Genomic DNA, 12,156 nt, shown 5'->3' with positions numbered 1-12,156 from the left:
GCCTTTCCTAACCTACGTTACTGAACTTTTAAGAGCTTTTTGATTTTTTTTCCCACACTAATGGTATTTCTCAGCTTGAAGGCTAGTGCTAAGCAACACAAAGGACAATCTCTGCTAGTTGTTAAGAGTTCCTATGCTTAGCTAAGTAAAGTGTTAAATAGCCTAACCATTTTACTCTGTCACCTATTTTTATAGATCTTGCTGTGTTACAACTGAGGTAACCTGGAGTTTGCTCTGGTCACAGTCACACCCATGGCATTAACACAGAAGATGTTCTGCAACCTGATGTTCCCTACAGATGTCATTTGATAATATCATGAGTGAAATGATATTGAATTGAAATGAGATCAAATATTTTAAATGGAAGCTACTGCTTAGAGTGTTGATCTGAAGATTGGAATCAGAGTTTGTCCAGTGGTTCTGATGCTAAGCCAATACCCTGAAAGATAATGGTTTGAGCCTATTAGGAAGAATTCCTGGAGGGCAAAGCTGTGTGGTGCTGATGGTCCCATCAGGCTGCATGTAATGAAAGCCTCAATTTATTGTTTTTCTATGGTTTTCTATTCTTCTTGGTCATCTGCTGATGGAACCTGATAAGCACCTTGTTACAAGAAATTGCTCATTTATCTAGTACATGCAGGACACCCCTATTCCATTCCTCTTGTGTACGGAGTAGGAACTGCTTTGCAGAGAGAAAACAGACAGGCTTTATTCAAGAGATCATTTACTCCCATGCATTGGCTGAGTGTGCTAAAGATCTCATTTTTTCCTGCAATCAAGCTTGTCGACTCTGCCCTTACTTTTCTTTCTCAGCAAGGAAAAAAAGAGGATTGCAGCCTTCCTCTCTTGCAGAACAGGAATACTGCATCTCGGAGCTCTACTGCTGAACCACAGAACCCTCTATGCCACCTGCCAAACTGATATTATTTGAAGTAATCCCCCTCAACTCCATTTTACAAAACTAATGGTGAATGCCATTTTCCCAGGGTTTCCTGTCTTGCTTTGAGGAAAGCACCTCAAAAGATGACAACACACCAACCGTGTCTCTGTCTTTCTTACTGAAGCAAACCATGAAGCCTTTGTCTACGTCCCACAGCCTACCAAATACCCTCTGAGAACTGAGTGTAAGCCCATAGAGGATGGGCTGATCAGAGTTCTTATTTCCAACGATGCAGCTGCTGGCACAAGGACAGTTGTACCAGTGCATGATGGGCAGCACATGGGTAGGGGGGGACCGTGAGTCTGTGTGACACATGGCTGAGAAGTCGCAGCTTCTCTATTAGGATGCAAAAGTGCTTTTTGAGAGAACCTACTACATTTCTTGCAGCAGTTTACTTGGTTGTTGCTTTTTTTGTCTTAATGTCTCATTCCTCCACATCTGGCTTACAGGGGATAGCACAATTGCACACTGCTTTCAGTATGTGCATGATACCTATGAGGAGAAGCTGTACTAAAAGTAGCCATTGTTTGTCTGAAACCCTAGGCTGGATTTCTGTGTGGGAAAAGCTTCAGCATTCTGCTCTCTCCTGGCTGCTGGTGTCATCCCCAGATGGACCAAGATATAACTGAGACCCATAGAGGCTAAATGGTGCAGAAGAACATCTGCGCCTGTGCAGGCAGAGCCTGCTGGCTCTCATCTATCAGCTGGGGCACCCTTCTAGATCATTAAAACAGTAAAAAAGAGCTGGGGGAGGGTCATGCGACATTCCCTTCCATCAAGCCTCAGGCTTCTAGCCAGCAGCGCTATCCTTCCAAGGCAAAACACACATACCTTCTGGCTTTCTTCTGATGTTGACTCAGAATCCCTCTCTTTTGGCAGCTCCTTAGATATAGGAACAAAGTATTTATATTAGATATCGTACAAGAATATCCTGTGGTATGTGACATAAGACCAACAGGATTTGAATTTAGTTGTGACAGAAATTACGAGCCATGCAGGAAGTGCAGCTCACAGAGACAGTGAAACGTGAAGGACTGAAAATCGCTTCCAGAAGAGACATGGAACTGAAATGCAGAATCTTTTCAGAATTCTAAAACATAACATAAACCAGCAGCAAAGCTGACAACTCCTAAACAAGGATTTCAAGACATAAGGAAGATAACAATTTAGAAAAGAAAAGCGAGCCCAGTGACTGTCACATTAATTGAACACAGTGTCAGGAAGGATTGCTTTGTGAAGTGTTGCTTCTTAAAGCATCACAAAGTCAGAACATCAAAACCAGTGATTGGCAGCAAAGGGGAAACAGAAACCACAAGTGATCAATAAGGCAACTGCTGGCTGGGGCGCTGACATGGCAGAGCACGAGGCCCTGCACGGAGCTCCAAGTGGCCACGTAACAGGACCAGGACTGAGCCATTGATCAAAAATATTTTTATTATTGCAAAGGTCTTGAAAGTACACCTTCTGGCATTTGAATCCATTTAATAAAACGCTGCTATTATTTGTGCCTGCTTAGCGTGACTGTTAGCAGCCTCTGGAAGCCTTAAAGGCTAAACTCATTAGCTATTCATTACTGAAGAAGTTGGGATCTCCTGATACCACCAATTAATTCAGGCATATTGTTAGTAGTGGAAAGTGCTGGTAAATAATAATTTTTTTTTTGCCCAAGCATTAATGACCTACTTACAGTGTGTTTCCACTGGATGTAGGTCTGCTCCAGCATCGGCACGGGATCCGAGCACTTTTCCAAGGCTTTGCCTTCCCTCCTGCCCTTCTCTCCTGCCCATCACTCACTGGGACAGCTCGAGAGCTGGTGGGGGCTGATTTCTGTAACCACCACAGATGACCCTTTTTATGTTGTGTCACCGTCTTAGGAGGTGTTCCCACTGCCCAGCAATGGTTTGCTCACAAGCCTTGCCAGCTGGTTGTGCTTGGTCCTGTGCTGCTCTGGAGCTGCCGTGCCCATCACCTGCTGCAGAACAAGAGCCCCAGCACCAAGCAGTTTTCTCACAAGGACAACGATGTAAGTAACACGTGCAGTCAGCACAAAACCACAGGCAGTATGTGGAGCTGTTCATGTTTTTTTTTTTCAAAATTGGGCATTGACAGCACAACGTGCCTGTTTCAATGACAGCTCTTGGCTGTGGTGCAGCAAGTAGGTATGGATTCTAATACATGCCATGAGGAATACTTGCTGCTGTCTCTAGGATTTGAAACATCTGTCCCTCACTGCCGTCCCCAGGTGGGGATGAATGCGTTTCCCTCCTCCTCCACGGCTCCCAGCAGTAGGTGCAGGTGACCCAGCAAACCAAGTGACGGTGGCTGGGTGGAAGCCCCTGCTCCTGCAGGCAGACATCTGCTGATAGCTTGAACCAGGTCTGAGGAACGTCACACCCAGGTATAAAGCTCCAGTTTAGAATAGAGACAATCCCCTTTCCAAAAGGGATCTCGATGTCACAACTGTCTGGGGGGAACAGTCATGGAGAGGAAAGGGAAGCACTGATAGTCTGAGAGGCAGAAAGCTCTCCGATTGTCGGAGACAATTAAGAGGGCAGAAGCAATCTCCACTGTCAAGTGACTGAGAGACAGTTCCAGGCTGAGTACTCCTTGGAAATTTGAGACCTAATTAAAGCAGGCCTTGGATCTCATCATTCTTCCTGCACACCAGGGACCATGAAATACTGACTTGCGCATCTGCTCTGTATGTGTATTTGATGCAAATAAGAAAGAAGTCTGTAAATACATCAAAATCCATACTTTATTTTATGTATAGCAATACAATTTACATATTAAATAACACTATAATAGAATGATTTGATATAGTTTTAAACATAACAAAAAGAAGATTCTTCAAGTTACAAAAAAACCCCAAACAAAAAAACCAAACCAAACCAAACCAAAAATCTCCCTCAAAATCCTCCCTCCCACCCTGTCCCAAAGCCAAACACCACATTTTTTTTTTGTCTGAATGGATCAATGAGACAAACGTATCCAGTGACTGGCTAAGTCTAATTCCTATTGCACACACTGACAATGGAATAAAATGATAAAAAAAAGAATCTAACCTTCACAATCACTGCCCCAAAGAAATGACGGGTGGAAATCTTTTGGAGTGTGATGATGGTGTCTCACTACCTTGATACACAGAAGGTATGGATTCACATAGCCACCACAGAACTAGGAAGGAGGTGAAACTAGAAAAAAATTAGCTTTATATGAAAATATAAAATTCTATGATTATATACCATAGATACAAAGTTCCCAGAAGATGCTTATCCAAGCAACAAAATATTTACAGTTTTAATGGTTTCGCTATTTAAAAATGAAGGAAAAGAAAATAAGAGTACACGTGAATGCTTGGGTCTTTAGAAACAATGGCTGCTTGCTCATTTCAAATGTTCGAACACAACAAAGAGGTCACTACCCCAAATGTTGGAGAGCTGTGACATTGTATAAAATTGAGTATCTCCTCTTTTGGAGACATGTTTATTCTTAAAACTCAAGACTTTTTTCTTGAAATTAATTATCCTCTGTAGAAAATGCTTCCCTTTGCAAATAGTTAACAAAAACACTAAAAACAGTTTAACAGCTACAACAAAGTAGAGGCCAAATCTCTTCATTACAGTTCCTTCTCTTTCTCTATTTTTGCATTCCTTCTCCTTTGATAAGCAAAGCCAATGTTGTTAAAATTGTTAGAACGGCATCAAAGAGAAGAAAAGCAACGGGGTAACAGTAAAAGCTGAATTATGTTTGTCAGAAAAAATAAAAAAACAGAGAAAAGAGCAGCAATGCAGTGGATTAATAAATAGGCATTTTCCCTTCATATAAAAATTCACTGGCACCATTTGAGCACAAACGTCAGAACACCGGATTTGATACCGAAAAACATGAATTTGAGAAAGACTTAAATCTGTAAGACAACTACTTTTTATTATTATTTCTTAATTAAGTTGGTTTTGTTTTGCTGAGAATTAGTAGTATGTATCTTTGGTAGAATCAATATCTATATTTATAGCTTTTAAATAAAATATATCAGCTTAAAAAAAGGTTAAGAAGAAGGCAGTTGTGCTGTTTCATAAAGAGTCTTCTCCTAGTGTTCCAAGACATCACTCTGGGTTCAAGCAATTCAAGCAGTCAGAAATTGGAAAAACAACCGAAGCAAAGCAGATCCTGTCAATGATTCCACTAACCTTGAACAGACCCACGGTGCAGAAGACTGCACACAGGAAGGAGGATAAAGGTTTGGGATGTTTTTATCCCGCTCCTAAATTCATATTTGGGAACAGACACTGTGAAACAGTAAGGACAAATGCTGCGTTAAAGCGAAAGCTCTTCCCACCTTGGTCTTGCTGAAGAGCCAGCACTGCAGCCTGCACACCTGGGCAGTCCCACTGCCTCCCCCACACCTTCCTAGCAGAGCTGGGATCACCACGTACAGGAGCACCACTGGTTTTAGATGTTGTGATGACACTTTCCCTCTTGGAAAGCTTGGCTATAATGATGGGCTCAACTCACAGCTGTTTATGCCTTTCACATGGTCTGCAGGTGCACAGCCATGCAAGACACAAAGGAGTAATATTTTACAGATGTAGACACGCATGCACGCGCGCGTTGCGGCTGCTGAGGATCACATCTTACAGCACAGGGACAGACCTGGGCTCCCCTAACTTGCAGACATGCACAATGGGAACTTTTGCTGCTTGAAAAGCATCCTAACTGAATGCCAAGTAGGGGTTACAGCGTGGGGGCTGGCATTGCATAGTGATGGCCAGATAGGCACGTGAGAGCATCCTAGTAGAGCTCCATGCCTGTGAATGCTTGCTTGGTCCTTCTGCCAGCCTCCTCTAGTCCCATGGGAAGAGGTGCACGTCCATGGAGGAGAGCACAGCTGCATCTGCTTGCAGCAGAATGGGTTTGGCTCTTATGTGCTCCTAATCCCAACCTTCTTCCACTTCAAGCCTAATGCATCACTACCTTCTATTGACTATCTGACTGTTAACACAGTTCTTAACATACAACTTAATCCCCCTTAAGAAAAAAATCTATGGAGAAGTCATATAGCATCACTGTAAATTATTTCCCCGTGGACTAAGCCCCAAGTACTGCAGGTGTGGGAAAACGCCAATGCAAACACACGGATTTCCAAAGCATCTACCAAAGTTCAACCCCACAGCCTTCTTTCACTGATTTTTAAAGCCTGTGTGAAGAGATTAAACCAAGGATATTCAGGCAGTGCGTCACGAACCAGTTACCTTCCATCATGAAAAGTATTCAGCTAAGGGTACTGCACAAATGCAACTCTCCTGATGCCTTCAGTAATCTCTGCATCATTCTGCTCTGTCAGGCTTTGAATTCCTTCCTTCTCCCTACAGCTCTCCCTGGGTACTTGAACACTCAAGGCTGAACTGATCAAAACCATCCCCAGGGCTGGGATCGTTCTGGGGTGTGGGGGTTCAGCAGCCACATCTCCAGCCTCCAGCCTGAGCTCCTACCATGCAGCACTGCCTCGCTCTGGTGCTGGCACATCCCAGGGCAAAGGGGAAGCAAACTACAATGCAATGCATCCTTTTGAAAAGTTTTGCACAGTTTTTATTTGGACTAGCTGGTGCTGGACATGGGATTTCCTCAAGGAAACCGTGGATGTATCACACTGTTCAGCATTAGCAGTTATGTGGAGCACTTGTACTGAGGGATTCCACAAACTGGTGAGAAAAGGGTAACCATGCAAAACGTTGCTGGTGAACTCTTAAATATTTTGGTGTGGGAATTAATCAAGTCTATCCATAGAAGGAAGTCTTTCTGTTAAAAATAAAAGGCCAGATGTTAGCACATCCCAGTCTGTACAGCTCTCTGCTCCCAGTGGGGCTGCATCACTCTGTACCTCAAGAGGTTCCAAACTCACAGACCTACTCTCCATAGAAATGTCACTTTCAGCTTCCTTCTGCATGGAACATCTACGGAACCTTTGCCTTAGCTAACCTTCCTCTTTGCCCTCCCCTCCAACACAAGAAGAGGATTTTGCCTCGCCATGTGTCTGTTCTAGCAGGCCCCAGCTGGCAGAAAGTTTTACACTGAAAAGAAAAATACACTGCAATATTTTTGACAAGTCCCAGAAATACAATGCATGCTCTGTGCAGTTGGAATCGAAAAGAAATTAACGCCATATGTAAAGATGGTGCCTGTGATTGTATACCAAACATCAGGATGCCTGAAACAACATATTTCACTCTCGAGGCAGATTCCATAACCCCTCTCTGTTCGGCAGAGCTATGAAGGAAATGATCAGCTTTATCTCTGGAGAATTAAGTATGTGCTTACTTCTTCTGTTAAATAAAGATGAACGGTGTTGAATCGCAATGAAATGCAAAAGAAAAGGGAGCCAATGAGAATGTATACTTAGATGCTCCAAACAATAATTCAAATGATTTATATAATCTGGGAAAAACCAGTTCATTGGTGTGGGAGGGAAAACACAATAAACTAGGGTTGTGCTAAAGAATTAGTCTGGCAAAAAAAAGAGGGAGAATGTAACTTTATAGGTAGTTTTTTTTATTAGTTTGCTTCACCAGTAAATATGGATCAGTACTTTATGTTTTAGCACTAAAGTATGAAAATTACACACCTGTAAAAATGGCATCTAACAGTTATGAAATTAAGAAACGCCTGTCATCATGTAACATACCATTAGGTGTGAGGTCATATTCAAGAAATAGTAAGGAAATTAATGTGTTTAAAATATTGAATAGCTTAGTAATGTAAAATATTGCTACCTTCAATATATCTGAAAACAGGTCTGACCTGGGGCTGTAGGAGATTTCTTACTGCATCGGCTTTGATGAAAATCAAACCAAAATATTTTCCCATCGCAGGGCTGGCTAAAAGCAAAAACTGACATTTTTCTGCATAAATGGAGAAACTTTGAGATTGTAAAATCAAAACCTGTCACTGCGTCCCACACATGAATTGCATCTAATTCATAATTATATTGTAGGTGATTTTCTATTCCATGTGAAGCAAGTCTTAGGTCTGTAAGCGTACAAAACAGTAACGTGAAACAATACAGAAATAATTGTTTCTGCTCCACAAGGCCATTACACCTTCACTGTAGCTAATAATCACCTGCCACATTTTGTCAAGAAGGATGAACGCTGCTCATCCACTCCACTGGAATGCAGAATACCGTTACCAAAGTTGTGACATGATAATTAAAATAATAAATATGGAATGAAGGGGTACAGTATCTGTTGTAGAAAGAATCCATCTGGCCTAGCATTCAAGATTGAAAATTCAAGGGTCACTGTAGTTTAGCAAAACTTCACTGCATTTAAACAAAACAGAAAAAGCATGTTTGTTGTCATGGAATGTCACATCAGGGCTTGTTTTGTATTAGAAGATTATAGGCAGTAACACTGATCATATAGTGCAAACTAGATAAAATTGCGTTTCACTGCGTGAAATAAACAGAGGTGCAAATGCTCAGTAGGATACCATTAAGACATAAAATGGCAAAAAATAAATATCAAAACTTTTATCAGTGTAAAAAAGTAATTGGGTTATTGTATAACCTAGAGTCTGGCAAAAAAGGCCTCAAAAAAGTTCGCTCAGTCTTCAGAAGTTCTACAAATTAAGTGCCTTTTCAGGTTTCCAATTAGACAAGAGACTCCATGCTTTCTGCGGGATCCGATTCATCACTGGCCATCACAGCACCGTTTTTGTCCAGTGTCATGGGACCATTTCCATTCTCCTTAGTGCTGACCAAGCTCAGCATTGCCTTGTAAAGAAACTGGTACTGCTCCTGGAAAAGAAAGACAAGTTACCTCAATGCCTTCATTGCATGAAGGTGAGCGGCACTGACGTGTGGCATTTTAAGGAAGGTGATGGATATTTGTTACTAGAAGCATACGTACATCACAGAAAAATACTTTGAGAGTGAGTGCGTGTGTTAATCCAGCTTAACATTATCAGCCCAACATCCTAATTGTGAGCATTTTATATTATTGCTGATCTGCTGCCCACTGAAGAGAAGTCTTTCTGTTGACATTATAAGGAAACTGCAGGAGAAACAGAATAATGCAAAAACACCACTGTGTCATTACTAATTTCCCAGCAAGAAGGACATTTGTCCAGTTGCCCTGTTTTCCTCTTTATTCCATCAGCATTGTTGATTTTAAACAGTAATGTACAATTGATGCCCATTATATGATTTCATATGATGAATTCAGTGCATCGTTTCATTGATAATTGTTCCACATTCAGCTATTTCAAATACATAACCGTGTTAAATCAGTGGTGGGCTTCAATTCAAGAGAAGGCAGCAGAAGCTGTGGGGTTTGGAAATGCACACAACGTGCGTTTCAGTTCATGCTTGTGGTCTCAGATGAAAATCTCATAAACTCTCCATTTATATTCTATTTAGGGACTTACGATGTCTGTAAATACTCCGGGCCGCATAAGATTTATCATCTTTGCCACCTGGAAAACATCAACAGCATTTTCATTCTCCAGCTGCTGGGACAGAGTGGTAAGGGCACATAGCGTTCCTGCTGACACAGCTCCATACCTGAAAAACCACAGCAACGGGATAAGATACTCAGAAACACACCTGGGCACCCCGACACGGAGCCACGAACATGTTGACATGGACTTCATTTGATTACTGTAGTTCAACTTCTTTATACTTCTGCTTTATACTGGGTTATTTTTGGTCATTTCAACAACAACAACAACAACAACAACAACAACAAAAAAGTGATGGCACCCCATTCATCTCAGGATATCTGCACTACTCAGTATGAAGAACTGTATCAGCAGAAGGATGTGAGCCTTTTAAACATACCCAGCTTGCAGGGTGTAACAGTGAAATCAGTTCTCACCTGCCACAGGTACTGAAAGCATCCGCATTACAGCTGAGCTTATTTTAAGTACCTCAGTGGGAGCTCAAGCAAAACATAAATGATTAAAAGAAATGAGACCTGTCTGTTCCTCTGCATCTGATAATGAAATACAACGAACATGGATACGAGGTGCTCACAAGTAAGTGGGGCAGCACCTCGCAGTCTTCCTAAGGTCTGATTCCTAAGCGAAACGCAACACTCCCGAGTTGGGCACCCAAGAGACATTGCAGATCCTGGTAAGTTGAGCTGGGCTGTCACTTAGGAAGAACCTGAGCGATGCCTGTTTGTCAGGGGAAGGACTGTGTGTCCTCGACATAACTGGCCACACAGAAATCTTACTGCTGCTAAATCTGCGGTATGCTGGAGTCACACGTGCCTTTGTGGGGCAGGGGACAAAGGATCCTAAGCAGCAGGAGCCCATAATTGCTTCTGAGGAGCTGCAGCTGAACTCTGCTCTCTCATTACTCAGGAGATTGAAACTCTGTCCCAGTTTTGTGACTTTGAGGAAGTCGGTATCTAAACACCCTGACCTGCAAAGGGGGACGTTGGTGCTGACTTACTCCATAAGCTGTTTGGAGAACTGTACATAAAAACTTAAATAATCAGCGAGAGCTGCAATGCCATCTGGTACAATAAGATTACCACTAGGATTTTTTTACAGCACTCCTGTGGAAATCGAGACATATGCTGACTTAATTTCATATGATTTTTGGAAACTCAATTTGCCTGGGAATTGGAAACAGAAATCAGATCACAATAGACCTGCTATATTTGATGAAAAATCTATGGAAGAAGCAGGGCACCTGCAGGAACACTGGGCACAGGGGCCTTTGTGCGTGCCATGGGTGGAACACAACAAAATGCCTCTTGGGCCTAACGGCCTCATTTCCACTGGGGTTCATTGCCACCACCTCCCAGCAAGCCGAATGCTCAATGCTCTGAAAGTTATGCAACTTTCAGACTTCATGTAGTTGCTTGCACATGGGCAGTTACATTTAACGTTCTTGGCAGCAGTCTCCAGGTGGAATTTTAGAACTACTTTGAAATGTTGTTATCAAGTTCATCCCACCGTGTACTTCCTAAATACCACGTGCATTTAGCATCTGAAAATTCATATATTTGGAATTAATCCGCAGTTGTAATTATTAGTGGATTATGTGATATAGTAGCTGCATGTAGTAAAGGGAAATTTTCATTTTCAGCTACATTTGCTTTGGCTCCAGTGAAAAGCAGGATCCAAATTATGTATTAGGCATAAAAATAAAATCATTGAATATGACAAATAAACCAAAAAAGCAATTTACAGAAAGAATGACTCAGCACTGCTAGAAATGAGATTCTGATTTTTTTCTTTAGGTCTAATATGAATACCCAAATCAATAATGGTTCTAATTTTGTAAAACATAATCTTAAGTACTGCAAGAGCAGCAAAACCTCACTTCAGACTACCCAAAGCATGAATATTAAAACTAGCCTGGAATTAATAAGTGCCGGCAAAAGCCAGCAGAGCTCACACCATGCGGCAGCAAGGCAGGAAACGGTGGGAGGAAAACTACTTCCTTCAGCCCAAGGCACCATTTGCAGGAACCTTTTGGGAAAAACTCTGATATGAAGGGAGAGCTCTTGCAGCAGCAGCAGGTCGGAGCACGCAACCACACAAAGCTGATCCCAACACTGGAATGGCAGAGTGCACCAGTAACACTGTTACACAAAAGGCAAAGATTTCTAAAGACTTCCATTAACTCTGTCTGGTAGCAATGGCAAAAGGCCTGACAGACCCCAGGGCAGGGGCTTGAGGGCTAGCAGTCATTTACACTGCCTTGGTGTCTGCTCAAAGGAGAACCCAAGCGGTGTCAGAAATTGGGCTGCCTTGGGATTTTAATGGCGGAGTGACTCCTGAAAGCACTCTGCCCACCACGAAACAGCTTCTTCCAAAGACAGTCCTGTTAGACTCCGGCTCTGGCTTCACAGCAACAGTATTTTGCAGCTCCATAATGAATGCAAATCAATAATATGCAACGCAGTATTTAGCATCTTTTATAACTGGGCATTCAAGCATAGCTGGCAAGACAATGCCTACCATTACACTACAAAAGAGACAAGTGTTGGGACATGCTGGCCCTGTGTTAACGGGCTCCCTCCCACTTGGCACCATATGGCCCCTCGGGATGTTTTGGGAAAGAAGAAAGAAGGGAAAGAAAATTGCTCTCAGAAAACTTTAAAATCCTTGTGGCAAGATACTGCTGCTCATCCCGAGACACAGCCAAGCTGAGCCTGTTCTGTGTCTTACCTGCATGTTAAACACGAGTTGTCAGACATGAG

At 42.3% G+C, this 12,156-nt stretch overlaps 1 protein-coding gene across 1 annotated transcript in view; it reads right to left on the bottom strand.

Annotated features, from left to right (window-relative positions):
* Positions 1–7,472: 7,472 nt before the first annotated feature.
* PTPRG (protein tyrosine phosphatase receptor type G) overlaps positions 7,473–12,156 on the bottom strand; it is a 373,912-nt gene continuing 369,228 nt past the window's right edge. The window contains exons 28-29 of the mRNA XM_042880843.1: positions 9,365–9,500; positions 7,473–8,735 (exon numbers count right to left, since the gene is read on the bottom strand). Coding sequence (XP_042736777.1) covers positions 8,589–8,735; positions 9,365–9,500 — 283 coding nt within the window. The 3' untranslated portion in view covers positions 7,473–8,588. The remainder of the gene's footprint in view (positions 8,736–9,364; positions 9,501–12,156) is intronic.

Source organism: Lagopus leucura, unplaced genomic scaffold, assembly GCF_019238085.1.
Source record: "Lagopus leucura isolate 7727_CA_CO unplaced genomic scaffold, USGS_WTPT01 Super-Scaffold_100028, whole genome shotgun sequence".
In the NCBI taxonomy this organism is placed as follows: domain Eukaryota; kingdom Metazoa; phylum Chordata; class Aves; order Galliformes; family Phasianidae; genus Lagopus; species Lagopus leucura.
The sequence above is the reverse complement of the archived record's forward strand: the minus strand, read 5'-3'. Positions and strand labels throughout refer to the sequence as shown.